Here is a 27,453-nt window from a genome sequence, read left to right as displayed (position 1 = left end):
AGAGTGAAACATGCAGCCAGGCTCTGCTGACGGTGTGGACAGGCAAGCAAGGACGATCCAGAGGCGGGCAGGAGGTGATGCCACTGGCCTGTTTCCTGCAGAGACACAGCCTGGAGCCCTTGTTCTTTTGTGCAATACACGTCTTGAACCATCTGAGACTTTACACACCCCCTCCAGACCTCATGCCAAGTTTCAATAGATTCTCTCACTGATCCTTTTCTCAACACTGCTAAATATAAATGGTCTGATTTGGGGCCTTTCAAAAGTTCTATTCACCTTCTTCTCTGGTGTTAACAAGTAACGCAATGATCAGGCAGAAACAAGAGTGAGAAGAAAGGGAGCTAACATCCAAAGGTGTTTTTCAATCCATTAATAGTGAAAACAGAGAAATTCAGGGGCCTACATTATCCAGGTCACTTCATCACACATTACTCAATAGCCTCAGTATTTACTTGGCACAAGATCTGTGGCGCCCCAGGGTCAGTGGTCTCTCCTCCACTCACGCATTACACAGGGCTAAGGTCAGGGGAGGGACTCACATCAATAAGGCTGGACTGCGAATCCATACAACCGACCAGGGTGGCCGCCACCCTGCCCTCTCGAAAGGGTAGACACATCCCTCCTGGAGAGTGAGCCTGCAAGGGTGGTGACAAGCTCAAAGCTCAGGGAAGAAATGGCTTCTTTTTCTTAGGAAGGTATCTGTGGGATTAGTAAGAGTGGGGATAAAAAAAATGGTGAACTCAACCCAAGTCAGATGTCTTGGACCTTGGTCCCTCTGATGTTCCCCAGCCCAAGCTGTTGGATACTTTGGGGTCTCAAAGATTATCAGACATTAGGAAATTTCTCTGGTGGTCCAGTGGTTAAGACTCTGTACTTCCAAAGCAGAGGGCACACAGGTCTGATTGCTGGTTGGGGAATGAAGTTCCCTTATGCTGTGGGGTATTTAAATAAATATTAAACTTGGAAGGTCCTTTTAAAGACTGGGTTTTGTGACTATCTGGAATAAGAGCCAGCATGAGATAATGGCTAAAAATACTGGTTGTACTGTCACCGCTAACGTTTTAAAATTATATATATATTTGCTCAGTCTCTTTACTTCTCTGAGCCTCAGTTTCCTATCTGTGATATGGGAAGAGTGAGAGTCCGCCTAATAGGATGGCTGCAGAATCAACAAGGTAACACGAGTGAAGGACAATCCTGGCTCACTATGACCCCTAACTCAATGATTATTTGACGTCCTTACTGCCATTACCATATGTTACTGCTTTAAAGTGCTGGAAGAAAAAAAGACCTGTCAACTGAGAATTCTATATCCAGCAAACCTGAACTTCAAAAAAAAAAGAGGGGGACTTCCCTGGTGATCTGGTGGTTACAATTCCACTACAGGGATCAGGGGTTCCATTTCTGGTTGGGGAACTAAGATCCCACATGCCATGCAGCGTAGCCGAAAAAAGGAAAAAAAGAGGGCAAATTTAATACATTTGCATATTAAAAAAAGTACAAGGAATTCATTGCCATTAGACCTGCTCTACAAGAAGTAGAAAGACACTAGTTAGTTAGCTCCAAGCCGTGTGAGGAAATACAGATTTCCAGAAAAGTCAGTATTCTTGTATTTTTGGTTTGAAACTACAGTTGTAATTTCCTACCTGATTTAAAACAAATGCATTAAAAGTTGTATTTTAAAAAAAGTATAGAAAAAAGAAAAAGCACTCATATAAATGGCTAATTTAGTCCAGTTTAGAAGCTAACGTTTCCCCACCAATCTTGGGAAAAGAATATTTTTTCAAACTCTCCTATGTATAATACGCATATATTTAGAATTTCCCAATTCACTTTTTGAAGCCTTTTGTAAGGCATGTGATGTACTGAATTTAACATGGAAAACGACTGATAATTTAACTTTTGCTCAAAAAGCTTGGCCTACTTTGATCCTTCAAGTGTGAAAGACCTATATTTTTTCCTTTACTGTTAGTGCTAGTTTTGACAATCTTTGTGCTCAGAAGGAGAAACAAGATCCTCTGAGAAAAACAAAATAAAACAGCTCTGTTCTTTCTGAGTTATTTCTTATACACGCAGCTGGGACTGACCCAATTCACTGCAGCTGGAGGCCGTTTTGCCATCCTCCTCCAGCTGTGTCAGAAGACGCTTTTCAGCCAGCGGAGCATAGGGGGGGTGTGTTGTGTGTGTGTGTGTGCGCGCGCCAGTGGAGCATAGGGGGGGTGTGTGTGTGTGTGTGTGCGCGCGCGCACCAGTGGAGCATAGGGTGTGTGTGTGTGTGCGCCTGTGTGTGTGTGTGTGTGTGTGTGAGTGTGTGTGGAGGCTCGAGAGCACAGCCCTGAGGTGCCAGCCAGCCTCCCTATCCTGGAGAGAGGAACCACTCCGCCTCACAAATACTCCATTCAGAACATTTCCTTCTGGAATCAGGATGAACTCCCTGGGGTGAGAAAGAGGGAGTCTCTACATGTAGGCCCATTCTCACGGGGCAGAGGGCTGACCCCTCCTGCATCAGGGTGTCAGTCCACTCCAGGGTCCTGAGGAGCTGAGCAAAGGGCCTATGTCTGGGTGCAGGAAGGAGGGCAATTCCTTAGCTCAAACCAAAAATGTCATACCCAATGCTTTAGCTTACCAACAGCTGATGCTCTATAGAGTGCGGCTAATCTGGACCAATGCCCAGACATTCCTCTCCTCCCACCATGTAAATGCAGAATGCATCTCAAAGCCCAGGAGTGACGCTCCAGAACGAAGCAGAAAACATATTCTTAATTGTCAATGATACACTCAGAAAGGCATAAACTATAGCTTCCAAATACAGAAGCCCACTCTGTTTCGTGTAATGCTCTAAAAAGGCAAATCTCAATCCCTCACATTCTGGGTCCACAAAAGTTTTATGTGTAATCAATATGCAAAGCAAGGAGATCGAACCCGTCAATCTGAAAGGAAATCAACCCTGAGTATTCACTGGAACGACTGATGCTGAAACTGAAGTTCCAATACTCTGGCCACCTGATGCGAAGAGCTGACTCACTGAAAAAGACCCTGATGCTGGGAAAAATGGAGGGCAAGAGAAGGGGACAAGAGGGGATGAGATGGTTGGATGGCATCACTGATTCAACGGACACGAGTTTGAGCAAACTCTAGGAGACAGTGAAGGACGGGGAAGTCTGGTGTGCTGCAGTCCATGGGGTTGTAGAGTCAGACACGACTGAGCGACTGAACAATATTCAAAGACTATCCTTAGATTGTTAGGCTGCTGATAGAGATGAAATCCATTTCTGTTTAACTAACTTGATGTAAATATCCCTCAAAATCGCAGGAAGGAATACTATTCCTAGAAAGAGTGATTGGTAAACCAGGAATTCCCAAGAGACGTGACCTGATGTGAAGTGGCTTCGAAGGGAACACAGGCATCAGGGAAGGAAGAGGTCCACAGCCATGGAGTTGAGGACCAGTGGGAGGGCCTGGACTGGCCAAAGCTGGACACACTCTCCCGGGGACATTTTCTCTTAGTTTTGTTTCTGATTTGGTTTCCTCGGCCTCCACGTTTTGTTGGGACACCTCACAGACAGACTGACTCTCTCCTTCTACTCAGCCACACATTGGAACCATGTGTGGTGGGCTTCAAATAAGGAACCCTGGGCCCTACATTTTTATTACCTCCTTACAAGCGATTGACCCACTGGCCTTTCCATTTCCACATCAAGGATCAACCGCACATCTGTATGGTGAAACTTGCCAGTGTCCTTCCTGACTCACCATCCGCCGCAGCCAAGCTATTACTGGGGATAGTTAACAGGTGCCAAGTCCTGCGCTAAGCAAACCAACAGGATCACTGAATTCTCACAGCAGCCCCGAGAGGCAGGGAGTATTAAGATCCCCGTTCTACACATGAGGAGACAAACTCAGAGAAGTTAAACAACAATGAAGGCTTGAATCCAGAGCTGTTTGCACCAAAGCCTGTTATATTGCTTCCCGAGAACAAAAATGTTATCCCAAGTGTTCCAAAGACAGTTCCTACTGGTTGCAGCAGGTCATGACTGCTTCGAGGTCATCCCTAATTTGGAAGGCTACATGTAGTTTCAGAGGTGGTATACGGGGCTCCAGTGTTACAGTCATCACCTTATCCCTAAAACCCTCACCCCTCTGGTTCTTGAAATGCCCCACCAGATGGCCAACAGGGCGTCCTGTCCTATGTCAGGTACAAACAGGCAGGAAAGAAACACTTTTCAAAGATAATATCACGTGACCTCACAGCTATAATCCCTTGCTTGTTCTTTTCTCCCCCTAACACTTGTCATTGTTCATAATGAGAAGTTAAATGGGCCATCATCTTAAAATGTACTTACAATGCACTATAATCTTAAAATCCATTTTTGATGGCATTAGAAAACAAATACCAATCTACTGTAAAATGTTTCAGTGTTTTTCAGTGAAGGCTTTCGAGGTGTATGATAAGGGTGGACACAGCCTGCCCCATTCAGGTCTCTCAGGACACTAATCTGTGTCTGGATAGTCTTTGCACCGTTATCAGTTGCTATCACCATGATCTGCAGAGGGCCCGATAACCCTCTGAAACCAGGCCCGGCAATGGCCTGTGTTTTAGAAATAAAATATAGGAATGAATGAAGTGAAATAAAAGTCGCTCAGTTGTGTCTGACTCTTTACTACCCCATGGACTGCAGCCTGCCAGGCTCCTCTGTGCCCGGAATTCTCCAGGCCAGAATACTGGAGTTGGTAGCCATTCCCTTTTCCAGGGGATCCTCCCAACCTAGGGATGGAACCCAAGTCTTCCTCATTGCAGGTGGATTCTTTGCTATCTGAGCCACCAGGGGAGTTCAAAATATAGGAATAGTGAAAAGTTTGATGTCAGGCAGAAGCATGGAGGCATACTAGCAGGAGGTGAGTGAGAAGTGCAGTGCTAGCTGCCAGCACAAAGAAAGGAAAGAAACAGCCTTTATTCTGTGGTGGGAGGGGAGCCTGCTATGCGTAAGTGGACCATGTACAGGGGGCCAAGCAAAGTTTAAGGACAATCATGGGAAAGCTCAGCAGTGGTCACAGGACTGGAAAAAGTCAGCTTTCATTCCAATCCCAAAGAAGGGCAAAGAACGTTCAAACTACCATATAACTGTGCCCATCTCACATGCTAGCAAGGTCTCAAAATCCTTCAAGCTAGGCTTCAGCAGTATGTGAACCAAGAACTTCTAGATGTAGAAGCTGGATTTAGACAAGTCAGAGGAAGCTTTGGCAGAGATCAGATTGCCAGCATCCACTGGATCACAGAAAAAGCAAGAGAATACCAGAAAAACCTTTATTTCTGTTTCACTGACTACACTAAAGCCTTTGACTGTGTGGATCACAGCAAAGTGTGGAAAATTCTTGAAAAGATGGGACTAGCAGACCACTTACCTGCCTCCTGAGAAACCTGTATGCAGGTCAAAGAGCAACAGTTAGAACCAGACATGGAACAACAGACTGGTTCAAAGTTGGGAACAGAGTACATCAAGGCTGTATATTGTCACCCTGCTTATTTAACTTCTATGCACAGTACATCATGCGAAACACCAGGCTGGCTGAATCACAAGCTGGAATCAAGATAGCCAGGAGAAATAACAATCTCAAATATGCAGATGATACCACCCTAACGGTAGAAAGTGAAGAGGAACTAAAGAGCCTCTTGATGAGGATAGTGAAAAAGCTAGATGAGAACTCAACGTTCAAAAAACTAAGATCATGGCACCCAGTCACATCATTTCATGGCATATAGAAAGGGAAAAAGTGGAAACAATGGCAGAGTTTATTTTCTTGGCTCCAAAGGCACTGCAGATGGTTAACAGCAGCCACGAAAATAAAAGACACTTGCTCCTTAGAATAAAAGATATGGTAAACTTAGAGTATTAAAAGCAGAGACATTACTTTGTCAGCAAAGGTCTGTATAGTTAAAGTTACGTTTTTTCCAATAGTCATATTCAGCTATGACAGCTGGACTATAAAGAAGGCTGAGTGCCGGAGAATTGATGCTGTTGAACTGTGGTGTTGGAGAAGACTCTTGAGAGTCCCTCAGACTGCAAGGAGATCAAACCAGTCAATCCTAAAGGAAATCAACCCTTAATATTCACTGGAAGGACTGATGCTGAAGCCAAAGCTTCAATACTTTGGCCACCTGATATGAAGAAGTGACTCACTGGAAAAAGATCCTGATGCTGGGAACGATTAAGGGCAAAAGGAGAAGAGGGTGACAGAGGATGAGACAGTTGGATGGCATCACCGACTCAGTGGGTATGAGTTTGAGCAAGCTCCAGGATATAGGGAAGCCTGGCTTGCTATAGTACATGGGGTCACAAAGAGTCAGACAAGACTTACTGACTAAACCAAAACAACGAAAAGTCTGGAATCTTTCTTGCCATATTTTTGGCTATAAAGTCGAAGCAATAAAAGCAATGAAAGTTGCCAGTCTCTAAGATTCACAGTGGTACTGCTATAAGTACCAAGGACTTAAGAAAAAAAAAAAAAACGTGCAAGCAATGTCAGCTTTTAAAGAGAACCTCCATAGATACAGGAAAATCAGAATGTTACCCAATTTCTAGATTTTCAAGAAGAGTAAAGCCTTGCGATCATGGTTCTCAAAGTTAGAATGAGCTTTATCCAAATAGTCAAGGTGATTTATTTCCATAATAAAAAAGTACTTTGAAAGATGTCTTTGTTTTTCCAAAATGCAGATACAACTAGCAAAGCTATCTGTGACAGCTGTGAAAACACTGAACTGCCAGTGAAGGCATTTTTCTCTTTTTCGTCACAGCTGCTCAGTTCAGGGCAAGTTTACCGTCCTCTTCCACTAAGCATCCCAACCCAAAATTCTGGGCTTTTTTAAAGTACAAAACACTATCCCTGAATTTTCTTGCATAGCCTGCCACCATGTGGCGACCACTAAAAAATCACATAGCAATTGCAAGATCATGTTCCAGGACTGTTTTCAAACAAGAAAGAACAAGGTATATCAGATCCACTTGCCATTCAAACACTATAACTCTCAGTCCAGATGCCTTGGTCCCCAAGACAGGACTATAACTTGCTAGTCTCCTCCTCACGTTGCAAAGTGAGGAACATGTATTTTCAGATTTTGGTAATTTATTGTGCTTAATATACTTTTAATGTAAATTCATTTTGCTTGGCATTTGTGGAATTCACGGTCAGTTTTTTAAATTAAAAACTTTATGAAACTATTTCAGACAGGTGTACAATTCTTTTACACCTGGACACCCTGCCCATTGCCTGGTTTAAGAAAAGGTATGACCAACACAAGCGAAGGTCCCCTAGTCTCTTCTCCATTTCCATCCACAGGTTTGTCCCATCATGGTTTTCCTGAATTGGTTCAGTTTCTGCTCATTTCCTTATTCTTTTCTTTTATATGAATGCAGCTCTAAAAAGGTATACATGGTATTGACTTTAAATCTTATACAAATGGGGTTAGATGAAATACATCCTTCTGCAACTTGCCTTATTCCAATGAATAATTTTTAAAAATTCTTTATTGATATTTATAGCTCTATGCTTCTTCAAAATTGTCTTGTTTTGTCCTGTTCTCCCAAGGGTATTTTAGAATCAATTTGGTAAATTCTACACAATACTATTATCTCAGGATATTTTGATTCAAATGTAGAGGTTAATTTGGGAGAGAATCAGTATCAATATCCTTAAGAGAGTGAGTCTTCTAATCCATGAAATGGTATCTCTGCTTTTAACTGGGTCTTCTTAATGGCATTTATAAAAATTATATAATTTCTTTCAAAAGGTCAGAAGTAACCTTTGTTAAATATATTCCTAGGTACCTTATATTCTCATTGTTATCATATGCTGTATTTCTTTAAAAATTAATTTTATAACTGTGGGGGGTGGTGTTTAGAAAGTCAATTAGCTTTTGCCTGTCGATCTTATATCAAAGAACCCAGATGAACTCTTAGTAATTCTGATATCTGGTTGTTGTTTTGTGTGTGTGTGTGTGTGTGTGTGTGTGCAATAATTCTGATATCCTGATAGCGTCTTCTGTACTTTTTACATAAGTTTATTACTCAGGATTGATGACATTTTGTGTTTTCCTTTCCCACCATCATTTTCTTTTCTTTTTTCATATTACTGCATTGTCTAGGAATTCCCACACAATGCCAATTAGGAATTCTGATAACAGACACCCTTGTCTTTCCTAATTAAAAAAAAAAGTTTATAGGGAATTCTCTGGTGGTTCAGTTGTTAGGACTTGGTGTCTCCACTGCTGGTTTTGATCTCTGGTCAGAGAACTAAGAACTATTAATAAGAAGCTGTGCAGTGCAGTCCCCCGCCTCCGAAGTTTTTCATATTTCACTGTGAAATGATATTTTCAGTCTCAGTTTTTATAAACATTTTATCTGATTAAGGAATTTCTTTAATTTCCTAGTCTAAGATGACTTTTTAGAAAAATCTCATAATGACTATTAGAATTTATCTAATAACTTTTGTGTCTACTATGGTGAAAGTATAGATTTTAATCTGATAACGTAATGAATTACATTAATACATTTTGCTAGATATTAACCCTCTTTACAATCTCATGATAACCTCAACCTGGATTTTATTTTCTATTTTGCTAGTGGTAACTTCATCTCGGAGAAGGCAATGGCAAGCCGCTCCAGTACTCTTGCCTAGAAAATCCCATGGATGGAGGAGCCTGGTAGGCTGCAGTCCGTGGGGTCGCTAAGGGTCAGACACGACTGAGCGACTTCACTTTCACTTTTCACTTTCACACATTGGAGAAGGAGATGGCAACCCACTCCAGTGTTCTTGCCTGGAGAATCCCAGGGACGGGGGAGCCTGGTGGGCTTCCGTCTATGGGGTCACACAGAGTCGGACGCGACTGAAGTGACTTGGCAGCAGCGGCAGCAGCAACTTCATCTACGTTCACAGGTGAAATCGGTCTGTAATTGTCCATTAGCGTCTTGTCACTGTCTGCATTGGGAACTCATGAGTCACAAAATGTTCTGTCTTCTATCTGTTTTTGACTGTGGTAGCTCATTTATAAAACTATTGTCTTTTTGTCCGCTTGTTTGATTTTTGTCTGCTAGACTGATTCAATGTCTTCAACGTTATACACTATTCAATTTTATGTGAATCCATTTTTACAAGTTTTCAGATTTATCAGCATAAAGTTGCTCATACTCACCTTTTATAAAAAATAGTTTTTGCTTCTGTGTTTATGTATCCTTGTTCATTCTGAACATTGCTGGTGTTCTCTTTTCGTCTCAATCTTTTTGGCTAGTGAAATGTCTCTATTATTAGACTTTTCCAAGAACTGATTTTGGTTTTGCAATAGAAATCTCTGTTCTTTGCTTTCATCCTTTGAGATTTTTCTGCTGTTCTTTCTCTAATCTCTTGCACTAAAACGCTTGGTCTGTGGATTTCCAGTCCTCCTTTTCTAATATAAGCATTTGAAGATATGTTTCCAACATGAAAGATGCTTACCTTGCCTTGAAGCTGAGGTGTTTTCCACTGGGAGCTCATTGTCATGGACCCTTTTCTCTGGAACAGACATTGTAGGGTGGCTTCCAAAGACCCATGGGCTCCTATTACCAAGATTTTCTTTCCATCTAAGTTGACACCTACACACCAAAGGAAAATTCAGTATTATAATCAAAACATCAACGTCTTCGTCCCATACAGCTTTAATGTAAGGGGAAAAAAAAGCTTTCAGAGTAGGATTTACTGGTGGGTGTTAAGGAGGGGACAGTGTCTGGGCTCTCAGGAGCGCAGGGCCCACCATTTGTCCAGTGGGCCAGGAATAGGGACGTATTCGACCCCACAGCTCTCTGAACAAGCTGCTTTTCCACCACCAAGTTTTCAATTTCATCCACATTAAACTTAGTAAATCCCCACTTCTGTGGATCTGCCAGCAGCCAGGGAACTTGAACTTCACCTGCTCCGTGTTCTGCAACTTGGTGCAGATGGACATTATGACCTGTCCAATGTGGACTCTGGCCAGTGAGCCCTGGCGCTTTCCAAAGGCACCATGCACACCTGTCTGGAGCCTAACCTGGGGAGAGCATGCCGGACATGAATGTCTCTGGGAAAGGGCTGTCTGCAAATGGCAACTTACTCCAGTATTCTTGCCTGGAGAAATCTAGGGACTGAGGAGCCCAGCAGGCTACATTCTAGGGGGTCACAAAGAGTCAGACAGGACTGAGTGACTGACACTTTCACTTCAAGGTCCCTTAGGGCAACCCATGCAGGCAGCAGGCTTCATACACTACCCAGGAGCCAGCTGTTTGCAGACACTGCACACCAGGACCCCCCAGCGAAAATAGCACCATCAGCTTAATTGGCTGCAAAAAATAGCCTTTTAAAACTTGGCCCTCTGGGCACCAGACTTACAATGACTATAAGCTGTAATTTGTTCTTTCTGTGCAAATTTTATGGTGGGGTGATGCAGAATGATCATCCTAATTATTCATATGATGGAAAGACACTGTCCAGATTATCTCAGTGATTTGAGGTTAATGACTATTGTCCTAAAGGTGTATCTTGAAAGTTAGTCTTCTAACAAAGCTTTGGTATATATTTTAGAATTTTTGTTTACTCATTGCACGTTTTGGTATAGGGGAGGGACACTGGTCTCTTTTTTACTCAAGCTAGTGCAAAGAAAAATTTAGTTTATTAAATTTTTATGTATTCAGTTATAAAGTCCTTAAATATAGGAAAGACTCAGTAATAATTTACTTGTTAAATGTGATAACTAAGAAATTATTCATTTCTATGTCACTGACATGAAAGAAGAGAAAGATGGAAGTTAAATGCTGATACTGAAAGTGACACTGTTCACTGATAAATCCTAATCTAGGTTTCTATACCCTAAACTATGTCTAACAGTCATTTAAGCCTTAAAAATAAATCTTATCTAGGTCCACACATTGGCAGATTTGAGGAGTTGAAACTTGAAACATCTTTCACAGTGGTTATTTTGAGAGTTTCATGAGAGACGCTGAGAAAATGTTTAACACGTAATGTGTTAATGTGTTATTTAATGTTTAACAAGGTTAATCATTTACTTTTACCAATTTCTCTTTAAAATTGTAACAGTTAATCTTATTAGAAAAATCTGCCATAGTCATACGTATCTGATGAGAAACAAAAAAAGCTGACACTGAATATCACTTCAGTGTTTCAATAAGAATGTTCCAGAAACAAATCTTTACTAAAACTCATGTGAATACCATAAAACACAGAAGAGCAACATTTCTGAAGGAGCATTATACCTGACTTTTCAAGAAGCTCAATTACAGCTCTGGCCACAGGTGAAATAAAACACTCATGGGCATCTCCTCGGACCAACTTCCCCAGGTTGACATCCGTTAATCTGCATCCAAAAACAAGGGAACAAATGAGTTAAAACTTGGCCCAAACTCACTCATCTGTAAAGCACATGTATTAATCCCAAATAACAGCCAAGTCAATATTTGATATAATGAAAAGAAGTTTATCTTTAAAAGCAGGTCAAGATACTAATGCATATATATGGAATTTAGAAAGATGGAAATGATAACCCTGTATATGAGACAGCAAAAGAGACACAGGTGTATAGAACAGTCTTTGGGACTCTGTGGGAGAGGGTGAGGGTGGGATGGTTTGGGAGAATGGCATTGAAACATGTATATTATCATATGTGAAACGAATCTCCAGTTCAGGGTCGATGCATGTCACAGGATGCTCGGGCTGGTGTGTGGGGATGACCCAGAGGGAGGATAAGGGGAGGAGGGAGGTGGGAGGGGGGTTCGGGAGGGGGAACTCATGTACACCCGGGGCGGATTCAAGTCAATGGATGGCAAAACCAACCAATATAATATTGTAAAATAATTAGCCTCCAATAAAAATAAAAATTAAAATAATAGAGCAGGTCAAGAAAAAATTAACTATAAAATTCTCTCTGTATTCGCTTGGGCCTCCCTCCCAGCTCTGCAGTGTGTACCTACGTGACACATTAACCAGAGCTCCTCAGAGACAAGACTGCCTGCTCAACTGAAAAGATAACTTTTTAAAATTCTGACACTAGTCATGTAACTTCTTAAAAGAACAGTGTTCTTTCCCAGCTCTGTAGGGGGGTCAGGGTGACTTGGGGTTCATCTGGACTATGGGGCTTCCCTGGTGGCTCAGATGTAGAGAATCTGCCTGCAATGCAGGAGACCCGGGTTCAATCCTTGGCTCAGGAAGATCCTCTGGAGAAGGGCATGGCAACCCACTCCCATACTCTTGCCTGGAGAATTCCACGGCCAGAGGAGCCTGGTAGGGGGCCACAGTCCATGGGGTTGCAGAGTCAGACACAACTGAACGACTAACACGTTCACTTTCTCCTCATCGGGACTCCGTATCCTTCGTGAATTTTATGTAAAGTATGTGTGTCATTGTGATGTGTTATTCTTTCTCTCGACAATGTGTATGATTATCTGACTTCTATCCCTGTGACTATCTGACTTCTATCTATATGACTATATGACTATCTCTGACTTCTAACAGAGGAACATTTCTCAGAGCTTCCTGAGAATCTGCTTACTGGGTTATAATCCTTGATTTGGCTCAAATAAAATTCTATTTTATTCCTTTTTTAACTTGATAGTTCACTGAATTTTTGTTGACAGATAGGATATATTAAATAATTAAATAGAAATTAAAGAGTGGGCAAGAAAAACAAATATAAAATAAAGAGTAGGCAGGAATAGAGGCCCTCAGCTTCTTAGAGTGGCCCTTCAGGCAACACTAATGTGGTCCCTATGTGTGTTCTGATCTTGCTTGGACAGCACATCTGCAGCTTGAAGCCACGTAGGGCTTCACTGAACAGCTCCAGGGAGCTCATTTCAGTGGACTCTGCGGAAGGGTGGCCCTGGATGTGTACATCACCATGGTCCTGAAGCCAAGCCCACTTTACCCTAAGGGAATTTACATCTCCATCAATATCGAAGTCCAGAATCAATCCTAGAAATTTGGGAGTGACCTCACAAGACTTGGATTCAAGGTCTGACCCCCACTTGACCTCAGTACTCATCTCCTGCAGAAATCAAGGGAAAAAAGGAGGAACCATGTCCTTTCAATGCCTTGCATCCTTTCTTGGTCAAATCCAGGACAACAGAGTCCCTTAATTATTTAGAAGGCAATGGCAAGCCACTCCAGTACTCTTGCCTAGAAAATCCCATGGATAGAGGAGCCTGGTAGGCTGCAGTCCGTGGGGTCGCTAAGGGTCGGACACGACTGAGCGACTTCACTTTCACTTTTCACTTTCACACATTGGAGAAGGAAATGGCAACCCACTCCAGTGTTCTTGCCTGGAGAATCCCAGGGATGGGGGAGCCTGGTGGGCTTCCGTCTATAGGGTCACACAGAGTCGGACACGACTGAAGTGACTTAGCAGCTTAGCAGCTGGTTACAGGTTAGTAACAAAATGAGGATACTTGGGAAAGGTTTCATAGTCCTCTTTTTATGAAAGACTGAAAACTATACCTTGATACCTTGAGGTTCTGGAGGTTTCCTAACTAATTAAGAGTTTCTTCTCTCTTTGTGGTTTGTCTGCTACAGGATCATTTTCATGACGACTTTTCTCCCTATTTGAGTCTGCCCAAAGTCCCAACAGAAGGCCTGGATAATGGCAGAATCTGGATGTGTCAGTGAGGTGGTGATCCACTCAATCCAGCCCCTACAAGAATAATGCTATAAATTTGCTTACCGCCCGATAATGCTATGTATGTTCTTTTAGGTCACAGTATATAAATCTCTTGTTTCCGTGTAGGAAAATGAGGTTTTTAACTTTTAGGAAACATCAGGAACTACCATATGTGTGGATAGTATTCCTTGTCCCTTGACGCTTATGTCATGACGTGACACAAATCCAAGACGAATATCAAACCACCTGCTATTCACAGTTTTTTCCCTTCAAACAAAATCCTGCATTATGAATGTAAGGGCTTGCTTTGCTTTTCCTCTACTGGCCTGGAACTGAGGAAGAATACTCTATTGCTGGTGAAGCAGGTGTCTGGGCTTTTTCTCTAGTCTGGTAGAATTATCAAGGAAAAGTTATTAGAAGAGGAGAGCTGGCTAAGGACTCTGTAAGTCAGACAGGAACTTCTCAAATGCATATGACTGGTTAATTCCAAAATGGCACACAAGCACTACAAAAGGGCAAGTGTATTTTCCCAAACATGCACTTTCTTAAGCAGAATTTAACAGACCCTCCAACTCCTGAAATATTTAAAATTATTCAAGTCTTAATTACTGACATAGTTGAAAGAGCAGAGTTTTCAAAAATTCACTGTAAACAAACTAGCAATGAGTTGACTGTTTTCTTTTACATGTTCTTACCCATCCACATCTTTTTCTGGTTTCAAAGCATTGAGGATTTTGTTGCTAAATGAGGTCTCAGCGATCTGAAGGGCAAGGCCATGTACTCTGCTGTCTTCATTAATCTTCAGGATCTCATCTATAATCTAAAGAGAAAACTACAGTCAATTGTGCAAAAATAAGACCCAACAAAAGGCATATTATACTAAACGTGGATTCATAAAAATGTATGTGTTCTAGTTTCTTTTTGTCCTTGTTGTAGACCTGGTGTAAAGCAGAAGGAAGAAATCTATGTTCCCTTCTCACCACATACAAAAGCTTGGCTGAATTTTTGGTGTCTTTAAGTCTTTCTTATCACTATTCTCTACCAGAACAGGACAAAACAAAACCAAAGCTCAACAATTCATAAAGACATGAGATGTTGCAAATGAGAGCCGTCAAAGACTATTCCGTGTCCACAGTCAGATTCGAGCCCATCTGATGCTCTCTTGCCTACCTGGGAACAAGGCCAGATATAGACCCCACAAATGCCCATTTTTTGTCCATGAATAATTTAGCTGAACTGCTTGTCCCCACTGATCCATCAGACTAAAACTGCTTGTAAACAGAACTTTAGGTAAGCTTCTTTCCTTCCTTCTGGTTCTTAAACTTTGACTTGTGCTATGCTGTGCTTAGTCGCTAAGCTATATCTGACTCTTTGTGATCCCATGACTGTAGCCTGCTAGGCTCCTTTGTCCATGGAGATTCTGCAGGAAAGAATACTGGAGTGGGTTGCCATGCTCCCCTCCAGGGGATCTTCCCAACACAGGGATTGAACCCAGATCTCCCACACTGTAGACACATCTTTACCATCTGAGCCACCAGGGAAGCCCAAACATTGACCTAGCCTCAGTCTGACTGGCAGACAGCACTGTCCAGCCTCCACTCAGGCTGGCTTCAGGGTAAAACATTCTCTTATCTGCTATCTCGTCAAGCCACCCTTTCTTTCAACAAACTGGATTTCCAGCCTTCTCTCCCCATCCCTATAAAAGACAAGCCTTCTTTCTGCCTACCTCTCAAAGGTATGCAAAAGTTACGGGCACAGTACATTTCCTTAACAGGCCCCTTCCCCACCTTGCAATAATTCTTTTGCAAGATTATATCACTTCTCACTGAGTCTGGATTTATTTTCTTTCTGACGCTGGCTAGAATGTGGACTCTTGAGAGTCCTTTGGACTGCAAGGAGATCAAACCAATCAATCCTAAAGGAAATCAATGCTGAATATTCACTGGAAGGATTGATGCTGAAGCTGAAGCTCCAATACTTGAGCCACCTGATGCAAAGAGCTGACTCACTGGAAAAGACCCTAATGCTGGGAAAGACTGAGGGCAGGAGAAGCGGGGAGATAGAGGATAAGATAGTTAAATAGCATCACTGACTCAATGGACATGAATTTGAGCAAGCTCCGGGAGATGTGAAGGACAGAGAAGCCTGGCGTGCTGCAGTCCACGGGGTCGCCAAAAGTCGGACACAAGTAAGCAATTGAACAATAACACGATGCCAGAATGTGGGTGTGATCTGTAGAGCTGAATGGGCCATCCTGGCTCTGAGGCAGCACAGCAAGATCCCGGGAACCTGAGTATCTAAGGACTTCGTGATGCCACCACACGAGCCAAGGACTCCCTACTTCTGAACTTTATGCACCGACAAAAGACTTCAGTGCTATTCCTGGTTATTTACAGTTTTCATCACTGCCATAGCCAGTCTGAAGAAAACCTAGCCACAGAAGGGTCAAACACCAGGATGGCCCTGATTTAGTGTCTGAGGCCCTACTTAGGCAGTGCTGCTTCTCCCAGGCTTGAGATGACACACAGGAGGGCTGGTATCCCTGCTGGTGGAAACAACTATAGCACATACAGTAGCACTGAAACAACCTAAGGTGGTTTTGTTATCAGCTGCCCCAAAACGCCACTTAAAGATTCACACAAAGTTAGCCTGGAAAAGGATCTGGAAAATGATCCTGTCCTTTATTTAATTGATGAGGCAATTGTAACCCAGAAGAACCAAAGAATGCCCAAGGTCAAACAACCCAGGTCAGGACGCTGCAAACCAGAACTAGTCCTTCAGACAGTGACAGTTTCCACGAGACAATGCTGTGACCATGTCACAGCTCATTTTGTAAACAGAAATACACAGTGTGTGCTAAGTTGCTTCAGTCGTGTCCAACCCTTTGTGACCCCATGGGTTGTAGCCCACCAGGCTCCTCTGTCCATGGGATTCTCTAGGCAAGAATACTGGAGTGGGTTGCCAATTTCTTCTTTAGGGGATCTTCCTGGCCCAGGGATCAAACTCACGTCTCTTAAGTCTCCTGTATTGGCAAGCAGGTTCTTTACCACTAGTGCCCATGAGGGGAGGCGTTATTGAGCAGAAACATATGGTAAGGAAATAAAAAAACAAAATACTGGGACTTCCCTGGTGGTCAAGTGGCTAAGACTCTGAGCTCCCAGTGCAGGGGGTCTGGGTTTGATCCCTGATCAGGGAACTAGATCCCATATGCCACAAGTAAGAGTTCATATGTCACAGCTAAAGATCCCAAAAGTTGCAACTAAGATCGAAGATCTGACATGCCACAGCTGAGGCCTGATGCAGTCAAATAAATAAATAATTAAAAAAAATAAAAAGGTACTACTATATAGCACAGGGAACTACATTCAATAACCTGTAATAAACCATAATAGAAAAGAATATGAAAAAGAATATACAAGTATAAATGTATAACCTAATCACTTTGCTATACACCAGAAACTAACACAACATTGTAAATCAACTCTACTTTAAAGAAAAAAGAAAGAAACATGGTAAGGGACAGATCACAGAGTATCTACACTAGTGGGAAAAGTGAATTCTTCCCTCCAAAAGTTCAGCCCTGAGAAAAGGCTTGGTCAGTTCTGCCCACAATGAGAGATGCTGAGAGGTCTACTAGGACCGAGGGGGAGAAATAAAAGAAAAGAAGAGGCACGTGTCCTGCTGTCTTACCTCATCTTCCCCGCTCTCCGCAGGAAGGCAGACGTGGGTGATGTTCAGGCCAGCCTGCAAAGAGAACACAGGGCGAGTTTGTCATTGAGGAGAGATGAATGTACCACCCAAAAATAAAAATGCATTTTTGAAAATCAATAATCCTTACCTCCTCAGCCAAATTCTGGTTTACTTCTTGCATCAAGTTATCATCACCTGCCTTGGGAGAGGGGAGACAGAAGAAGAATGTATTAAAGATCAACATAAAAAGATCCTGAATAGGCACAGAACAATACTAAGACTAATTCTGTGATTATGCATTATCTAACAACAAAGACGATAAAAGGGAAATGCAGAATAAGAATCTTGTTGTTCATAAAAGGGAGCTAATGGCTGGTCTTCACTAATATGGCAATTTCTCAGGCTTTCAAGTTATGTTTCTTTTTAAAATAAGAATCCTCACAGGGCATATATAGCCACAACCAGAATCCACTTCTAAGTGAGGAATGCCAAACGGGGATTTAGGTGACTTGCCCTTCAGTGAAAAGCTATCAAGTAAGCTGAATTCCAGGAGGTTAGGCCCTTGGTTCACTTTTCTTTCCACTCTTCTCACCTGCCTATTTTTGCAGGAACAGACTCCAAAGAATGCAAGTGACTTAGCATAGCTCTCTGGTCTTGAAATCACAGCGCTGATGAGGCAGCTCTTCTGATACATTAAATGCATGCCAAGAACAACAGTGGCAGCTCAACTGCTGGGCTGTGTTAGCTTACAGGCTTGGCTCAGCTCATCACTTGCTCGCACCTGGCATCACCTGGGTGTGCCAACACAGGTGGAAAATAGTGCCAACTGCAGCTGGCGATGAAGGGTCCAAAGTCAGAAGACAGATGTGGAACTTGAAGTCCTTCTGACATGCCATGGCTTTTGGCCCTTCAGACTCACGGCAGGCTTTACAGACTGAGTAGTAAGATCACCAAATACTGTGTCTCAGCAAGCATCTGTCTTCCATGGAAACAAAGAGGCATGTTTTTCCCCTTTCCCCTCAGATCACATCTGATAAGAATTTATACTTGGCCACAGTATATCCTGCATAATGCAGGTTATGGGGACATCTACGTCCCGACCTCTGGAAGTTATCCACACCAAAAGGAGATGGACGCAAACAGAGCGGTACCTGACCTATAACCCTGAAGCAGGAAAATGACCAGATAAAGGGGGAAACAACAGCATTTCCAGCTGAGGCTTCTCCTTCCTCCCCTAAGCCCCAGTAGGATGTCTGTGACGAGAAACGCAGGTGGTTGTCTGTGTACAATCTAGACTGAAAGATACCAGGACTCCCCTGGTAGTCCAGTGGTTAAGAGTCCATCTGCCAATGCAGGCGACACAAGTTCAGTCTCTGGGCCGGAAGATTCCACATGCCGCAGAGCAACTAAGCCCATGTGCCAAAACTGATCGAACCCGTGCATCAAGAGCCCGTGCTCCGCAACAAGAGAAGCCACTACAATGAGAAGTCCACACACCACAACCAGAGAAAGTCCATGCGTGGCAGCGAAGACCCAAAACAGCCAGAAAAAAAAAGACATCATAAAATAGCAAGACAGAACCACATTCTCAGCTTACCTGAATAATAGCAAGAACCGGCTTAAACGTAGGGGTCTTTTCTTGCAATAAACTCAGAACTTCTTTCGAATTCTGAATGACTTCTCTACATTGGGAAAGAGAAACAATATAGTCAGATCTAGGTTTGACAAGAAAGGGTAGGTATCACACATCTTCTTAGAAGGTCTCTTACTCTGATTAGACAGCAAAAGGGTGCTCCTCCGGGTGTGCATAGGGTCGGAGGGGTGCCCAGCAGAACAATCATGAACTACTTAACACGGCAAAAAAATGTGACCACCTCTTAATTTTCAAAATAAGCGGAGGTAAACAAACTAGATGCGAATGGTAATTTTCTAGGGGTGACTTTTTCTCTTGCATTTTCTAAGCTTACTGTAGTAAGAAGTTTGGGTTTCTTGGTTCAATAATCCCCTTTCTCCACCACACTCCTTCCACTCCAGAAGAGTCTGGGTCCAGGGGGAAAGCAAACTTGGAGGGGGGTTACTAACACAGAGGATTGTGGGGGGGGGGTAAGAAGTGATGGGTTAAGATACACTTTAAGCTCCTGAGTTTACAGAAGGGATGGGAAGCAAAGGCTGCAGAAACACTGGGGAGGTGAAGGGATCTGATATTCTCCCGAGGCCTCTCACAGAAGGAGACTCTCACTCTTCTGGGCCCCTCAAGTCTGCACTGGAACCTCCTAAAAAGAGGCAGGGGCCACCTTCCCCTTAGCATCCGCCAGGTGTCAGCTCCCAGGGACGGGGGCAGACCGAGATAAACATGGTACAAGGCAGGCTCTCTTTCTGTAGCTTCATGGGATGAGCCATTTCAGAGACCACTTTTCACCACCATCCACACGAAACGTTCCTTACTTGTGCACAGTCAAGAAAGTCGGCTCTTTCAGATGAATTTATTTACAGAATAGAAACAGACCCTCAGACATAGAAAACAATCTCATGGTTACCAATGGGGAAGAAGGGCAGGGGGAGGGATAAATCGGGAGTCTGGGATTACCAGACTTTACTATATATGAAATAGACAAACAATAAGGACCTACAATACAGCACAGGGAAACACATGCAACATCTTGAAATAACTAAGGAATCTGAAAAACAAGATATATCTATACATATATCTGGGCTTCCCTTGTGGCTCAGACAGTAAAGAATCCGCCTGCAATGCGGGAGACCTGGGTTTGATCCCTGGGTGGGGAAGATCTCCTGAAGGAGGGCATGGCAACCCACTACAGTATTCTTGCCTGGAGAATCCCCATGGACAGAGGAGCCTGGCAGGCTATGGTCAGTGGAGTCGCAGAGTCGGACACAACTGAGCAACTGAGCACATATATGTATCTATATATACACAGACATATATATATAACTGAATCACTTTGCTGTATAACTGAAACTAACACAACATAGTAAATCAACTGTTTCAATTAAAAATTTTTAATTAAAAATATTTAAAAAAAAAAGAAAGTTGGCTCATTTTCCTCTCACAGTAATAAACAAGAGGCTTAGCTGAGGCGGTAACCAAGCTTCAGGGCTTAAGACCATCTTTAAGTTTTATCTCCCATCTCCACCAGAGTCCTGCACACACAACAGTTTTCAAAAATTGCAGGGTCAACTCTCAGCCAGGCCCCATCAGCAGTAAGTGGCCACAGACAAAGGGATGGGGCAAGATGGCCAGACACAAAACGCCTCCCAGTTTTCAGAGAAGAAACTGATGAACGTAACTGGCAGGCACAGTTCCTATTAGGTGGAAGAGGAAAGGGGTGCTCGGAAAATGTTTAAAGGCCTCAAAACTTAACCAGATGAGCCCTTCCGCTGAGCCAAAAGAAACGGAATGGATGAGCATGCAGTTGTCTACAAACCAGGCAAGTTTTTGTTTATTTTTAATCACCTGGGATAAAGCAACTGGATTCCCAGTGAAATGATTGTATTGTTCTGTTGAACTATATATGAAAATTCACAGATCACCTTATAAATGAGCCAGAATCTTCTTTGCAGCAAAACGTGGCTGAGGACAATGTGCTATATGCAGATTCCATGCTTTCCTGATGTTTATGATTATTTTGGCTACACTGGTGTGCAGCATCTTAGATGGAATCCAGGCACCCTGCAGTGGAAACGCTGAGTCTTCACCACTGGGCCGCTAAGGAAGTCCCTCCCCACCTTTCTTGATTACGAATGTGGGCTGTATTGGGTCCTCATTTCTGCATAGTGTGGGAAGGCACTGGAGTGTGGGTCCCTAGTGGTTCTCGGCAATGAGAAGGATCAGCCAGAGAGCGTGGGAAAGAGAAAGGCTCTGTGTCTCAGCCCAGCAAATTGGACTCCCTAAGTCTGGGTGGGGCCTGGAATGCATGTTCTCAAAAAGGAGTGACTGGGTGGCTCTAAAGCTCTGAGTGGAAATAGCCTCGGACCCAAGCTCAGGTTGGTTGGCCAGGGTGGACAATTCCCTGAGCCATAACAAACCCTTTTCTCAATGCAGGACAGGAGCACTATAAGAACTCTACCTTTGTTCTTAGAATTGTAAAATGTTCTTCTGCGCCTCTAAGCCACCCTTGAACACTGAAAACACGCCTTCCAAAAGCACTTTCCCCAGAAAACACCTGCAATTCCTACCATTCCAATAAATGAAGGGCACATGACTACAGAAGCTCAGATCTGTCACCAACCCAGCTACTTGACTAAATCCCCCACAACTTGTTACATGTGTAATGTATCATTCTTTAGGGTTACTCATTATTCCTACAGTGCCAAGCAATGCAAACAAGGAGTGACCAGGTTCAAGAAGTCTAAAAAGGCATAAATGTTTCTAACCAAGAGATTTTGTTTTTTTTTTGCCCTGGTGAGAAAAGTTGTCATGTCAACTTCTAGTTGGAAGATTTTTGCCTCCTATACCGTCTTCCAATCGGACACGACTGAGCGACTGAACTGAACTGAACACTGTCTTCAGACTCTTACCTTGAAACCAAATCCCACTAAAACCTCTTATTCAATTTATGATCAACCTATCTAAAATTTTTGTCCAGTTTCCTGTGCCCTGTGCTTTAATTCTGTGCTAAATAAACAACAATCAACCAGAGCCAGAGGACTAAAATTGTTATTGGTAATCTCATTAATGTGCTAAAATTGCTATCATAAAAATAAATAAGATTGCTATCATAGATCTCATTAACTATACACTCAGGAGATGAGCTAACAGACTCCCACTCAAGGACCAGCCAGCCAGAGAAGCATAAACCAAAGACATGCTGACTGCCAAAGCACAATTAAGAAATGAAATGTCACAGAAATGTCACAAGATGACTAATTCCAGCCTTTCATTTCTTCCCCTTAAAAAAAAAAAGAAAAACAAAACAAAATGCTAACTCAGAAACCAAGCTGGACTCGCCTGCTTGATACTTGCCTACATCACAACCCCATGTCGAGTAGACTGGCTTTGCTGCACATTTTGGCCAGCGTTCCCAGTTAGGTTTGGTAACAACCCCTTAAGGTGAATTCATTGCTTAAAACCTAATGACAGGAAAAGATGAAACCTCAAGTTTCAGAAAGACAGGGTAAGCTAAACAAAAGGGTCCTTGGAGTTGCAGGCCATCTCAAGAAGTGCTTTGCTGCTGCTGCTAAGTCGCCTCAGTCGTGTCTGACTCTGTGTGACCCCATAGACGACAGCCCACCAGGCTCCCCCGTCTCTGGGATTATCCAGGCAAGAATACTGGAGTGGGTTGCCATTTTCTTCTCCAATGCATGAAAGTGAAAAGTGAAAGGGAAGTCGCTCAGTTATGTCCGGCTCTTAACGACCCCATGGACTGGAGCCTACCAGGCTCCTCCGTCCATGGGATTTTCCAGGCAAGAGTACCGGAGTGGGGTGCCACTGCCTTCTCTGAAGAAGTGCTTTGGAAACAGGCATATCCATCCTCAGAATGAAGGATAGAAGGAAAACAGAAGAGGATGTCTATGGATGGAGGCGAACAGCTTGCTCAGTGACTGGTGACCGGCATCCTGGCCCCCCGGAACGTCCGGAGCGCTTCGCTCTACACCGTCTGGGTCCCCAGCTAACAGACTTCTCCAGACAGGAGTCTACTTCCCTTTTCTCCCGCCGAAGGGCGAAGAGGAGCGGCTAGGATGTGTGTGAGGGATCCGGGGGAGGTGGGTGGAGGGGGACCCGTGAACATTTCCAGGTGGGGACAGCGGAAGGCCTGACCCGGGGCTCCCAGAGTTCGCCTCTGGCCCTAGAGAGAACTTTGGAAACAAGCTGCGCTGGGGATGCCGTGCCCACGGTGCAGCGACGCCTGGAACCAGACGGCCCCGTCTCCTGTGAGTCAACGGGTGGGCCGGGCCGCAGTCCTCCCAGGCCCCGGAGGCTGCGGTGATGAACGCGGACTTCAACAGCAGTCACAGTCCACCGCGCCCAGATAGCGTCCGGGAGGCGGAGCCGCTGCGCCGATGGGCGCTGATCGCCGGGCCCTGGCTGCGCCCGGCTACTCCCCAGACTCTAGCCCCTCAACGGTCCAGCCCCCGACCCGGGATCCGACCAGCTGAAGGGCGGAGCAGAAGGTGGAGCAGGGGCCCCTCCTCCCCGGGGCGCCCACTCTCGCCGCACCGCCCCTTTCCTGTCCAGGCCGCGCCCGGCGCGGTTGCATCAGAGTCGGCGGCCAGAGGCGCACGTGGAGCCCGGCACGCGGTCTGGGCTACGCAACACCCGCTGGGGAGGTCCACGCCCTCCCGATCCCCCGCCCCCGGACCTGGGCCGGCAGAGGGAATCTCTGTTCTCGCGTTCGCCCAGCCCATCCTCCGGATGCCCGCGCTGCCCGCCCCCCAAACCCCAACCAGTCGCCATCACCCTGAAAAGTTAGCACCAAACACTAAAGCCCATGCTCAGCGAACCTCCACGGAGGTTCCCGGAGGTCGGCCGAGACTCGAGCGCAGCAGCCGCCCCGCCTCCTGGGTTCCTCCTAACCACCCGCCCCAACCCCCCGCCACTGCCAGGAACCTGGGCGGCGGCGAGCGCCGGACACTCACCGGACGATCGAGTCCCGCGCTGGGGGCGCCGGGCTGCCCGGGCCCTGGCTGCTCCCGGCCTGGGCATCCCGCAGCCGCTGCTGCCCGAGAAGACCCTCCCCGCCGCCACATCCGCTGCCCCCGCCGCTGCTGGCGCGACAAAGGGCTGGGAGGCGGCGCGGCGGGCCGGGGGGCTGCGGGCGCGCGAGCCGGCGCAGGACGAGCGGCAGGCGCGCGCTCATGGCGAGGCGCGAGCGGTGGCGGCGGCGAGAAGCGGAGGCCGCGCGGGTCCTCCTGCGACGCGGAGGTGCGGCTGCGGCCCTCGGAGAGGCAGAGGATCACGTCCCTCCCGCGGGTGGCTGGGCGGGCCGGTAGCGGGCCAGCGGCTGGAAGGACCTGGCTTGCCTTCCTCGGCGAACGGGGGCCCCTAGGGGGCACTGCGCCCGGGGGCCGTGACGTGGGGAGGGCGGGGGCCGGCGGGGCGCGGGGCTGCTGTTCGAGCTGCCTGGACGCCTGGCTTTGTGGCACTTTTGAGTCGCAGGAGAAATTTGATTAGGGATAAAAATCAGAGGAGGGTGCGGCGTGAGGATGGGCCTCCCGCCCTGCCTCGAGACCGTACGTTCTTCCTCCGCCTAGCATACAGATAACATACTGCCCGCGGGTGGCAGTTTGCTTCCTAGGAGGGCAATTGGTTTAGATGCTGATTGGATCTATCAGGCTGGAGACCAGTGAAGGGTGTGTGGGCCTTGGAGTTCACAAGGTGACTTTGCAGCCTTAGGCAGGTGACAACCTCTGAGAAGCTTAACTGCCTCAAAATGTGACTGTGTTTAAAATCTTATAAATCCCAGGTAAAAGAGGAATAAAGTGACAAATTATGAACACTGGTTTTTCCAGCAGCTAAACTCTGTAGGCGGAGAAGGCAATGGCAAGCCACTCCAGTACTATTGCCTAGAAAATCCCATGGATGGAGGAGCCTGGTAGGCTGCAGTCCGTGGGGTCGCTGGGGGTCAGACACGACTGAGCGACTTCACTTTCACTTTTCACTTTCACACATTGGAGAAGGAAATGGCAACCCACTCCAGTGTTCTTGCCTGGAGAATCCCAGGGACGGGGGAGCCTGGTGGGCTTCCGTTTATGGGGTCACACAGAGTCGGACACGACTGAAGTGACTTAGCAGCAGCAAAGTCTGTAGGAGATGCTGGACAGACACCTCATTTAGTCCTAAAAAAGGTTAATGTGTTTTGTCCTGATTTTCAACCTGGAGAAAGTTAGGATCCAGAAAGATCAGTTTGGTTTGCAGGCCTTCAGTGATCATGTCTTAATCTTATACTGCTGTCTGTATTTTCTTTATTGCATGGCTGATTCCCACATCTGACATGTGAGGGCTATAGCAATAACTTTTTCTTTGTTTAGTCGCTAAGTAGTGTCAACTCTGCAACCCTATGGGCTGTAGCACACCAGGCTCCTCTGTCCATGGGATTTTCCATCTGGTATACTGGAGTGGGTTGCCATTTCCTTCTCCAGGGCATCTGCTGGAACCAAGGATCAAACCCACATTGATGGACAGATTGTTTATCACTGAGAAGCCCACAGCAATAGCTAACATTTCACAAACCTGTGAGGTGGGTATAACCACCTTTTAACCCAAGTGGAAACAAAATCATAGAAGTTGTGTCTTGTACAAGTATTACCAAACTAAACCTGGGGCCGCTCTCAAGGGTGCATTAAAGCCAACCTACTGACATCAGGTTGTGATGAGGGAAAAGTGCAAGGGTTTATGCAGGTGCCAAACAAGGAAAACTGGCAGCTAATGGTGCAAAAGATTCAAATTCCCCGGTAGTTTTCAGGGAACGGTTTTTAAAGACAGGGTGAGGAAGAGGGTTTCAAATGCGTGATCAGCTCATGGACATTCTTCTGATCGACTGGTGGTGAGGTCATTCTGAGTCAATATCATCAACCTACTGGTTCAACGGGTCCAGGATCTATGTTCTTGTGGGCAACATACAATTAACTGCTTTGATCTAGTGGGGGTTTCACTCTCCATAGAACAGCTCAAAGGGTATGTCTCAGAATATTATCTATAGCCGTTGAGGAGGAACAGAAGGTCCTTAGACAAACTCAAGGACTAAACTATTGATAATTATTTTGGTCTTACTTGGCTGTTTTGCTTTGTTTCTGCACTTTCTCACTTCTCTGATTAAGTTTATTCTTGGGAACTTGGGGAGAGTCTGGGAGGCTAAAGTTTTTCTACAAACAAGAGGCAGGTGGGGGACATGGGGATGGTGGGGGTTGGTCTGTCCCAGGAATGCGCCGTAGCATCCTGCTCCGTTACACAAACATATAAACATCAAAAGGGAGACCTGAGTGGCCTGTTCAGCTACTGTCCTGATAATCTTGGGCAAGTCTTAAGACCCTCAGAGGCTTATGTGTCTCATTATAAATAGCTGACCACTCATTTAATGGAAATAGCAGTGAAAGAACCTGTGGTAGTTTTTTTTTTATCAGCTGCCCCAAAACACCACTTAAAGATTCACACAAAGTTAGCCTGGAAAAGGATCTGGAAAATGATCCTGTCTTTTATCTTATTGATGAGGCAACTGTGACCCAGAAGAACTGAAGAATGACCCAAGGTCAAACAACCTGTCAGGACACTGCAAACCAGGACAAGTCCCCCAGACACTGACAATACCACTAGACAATGCTGTTGCTACAGCTGAAGAAATGCAATCAGAGTCACCACGTCATAACTCACATTGTCCATAGCAACACAGGTTGCCCTGGTGGCTCAGATGGTAAACTGTGAAAGTGAAAGTCACTCAGTCGTGTCCAACTCTTTGCAACCCCATGCACTATACGGTCCATGGACTTCTCCAGGCTAGAATACTGGAGTGGGTAGCTGTTCCCTTCTCCAGGGGATCTTCCCCACCCAGGGATCGAACCCAGGTCTCCCACGTTGCAGGTGCATTCTTTACCAGGTGGTAAAAAATCCACCTGTGGTGCAGAAGATGTGGGTTTGATCCTTGGGTGGGGAAGATCCCCTGGAAAAGGAAATGGCAACCCACTCTAGTATTCTTGCCTGGAGAATCCCATGGGCAGAAGAGCCTGGTGGGGTGGGCTACAGTCCATGGGGTCACAGAGTTGTACACGACTGAGCAACTTAACACTTTCATTTAATGGACATTCATTGGACTCTGCTGAACATGGATCACTGGCCACAAAAGTGAAAATCACCAGTTCACAGGGAATTTATGGGAAATCTCTGTACCTTCCTCTTAAATTTGCTGTGAGCCTGAAACTGTTCTTAAAAAGAAGAAAGCTTTTTTTTTTTGAAACTGATCTAATCTACCTTCAGGGGTTTCCAACAGTAACTCCACAACTGTGGTGACAGTTTGCCAGTCCATCTGATGAGTGCTGACTACGGTGATATTTACAAAGACTGAACTGTGGAGACCACATATTTGTACAATCTTGTTTATAGGACATGTCCAGGATAGACAATCTATAGAGACATAAAATGCCAG

The 27,453-nt window shown here is 45.0% G+C and overlaps 1 protein-coding gene and 1 non-coding gene across 2 annotated transcripts in view; both read right to left on the bottom strand.

The window, feature by feature from the left end:
* MTHFD1L (methylenetetrahydrofolate dehydrogenase (NADP+ dependent) 1 like) overlaps nt 1–24,363 on the bottom strand; it is a 187,935-nt gene extending 163,572 nt beyond the window's left edge. The window contains exons 1-7 of the mRNA XM_055433111.2: nt 23,954–24,363; nt 18,954–19,038; nt 17,505–17,555; nt 17,357–17,410; nt 14,362–14,486; nt 11,274–11,374; nt 9,487–9,623 (exon numbers count right to left, since the gene is read on the bottom strand). Coding sequence (XP_055289086.2) covers nt 9,487–9,623; nt 11,274–11,374; nt 14,362–14,486; nt 17,357–17,410; nt 17,505–17,555; nt 18,954–19,038; nt 23,954–24,174 — 774 coding nt within the window. The 5' untranslated portion in view covers nt 24,175–24,363. The remainder of the gene's footprint in view (nt 1–9,486; nt 9,624–11,273; nt 11,375–14,361; nt 14,487–17,356; nt 17,411–17,504; nt 17,556–18,953; nt 19,039–23,953) is intronic.
* Nucleotides 10,215–10,349, bottom strand: LOC129561384 (small nucleolar RNA SNORA70). Its single transcript, XR_008686995.2, has one exon. It is a non-coding gene; the product is annotated as a small nucleolar RNA SNORA70 (small nucleolar RNA).
* Nucleotides 24,364–27,453: the final 3,090 nt, after the last annotated feature.

The sequence above is a fragment of the Moschus berezovskii genome, chromosome 10 (assembly GCF_049115385.1).
Source record: "Moschus berezovskii isolate FMDL1 chromosome 10, NW_MosBer_1.0, whole genome shotgun sequence".
NCBI classification, from domain to species: Eukaryota; Metazoa; Chordata; class Mammalia; order Artiodactyla; family Moschidae; genus Moschus; species Moschus berezovskii.
The sequence above is the reverse complement of the archived record's forward strand: the minus strand, read 5'-3'. Positions and strand labels throughout refer to the sequence as shown.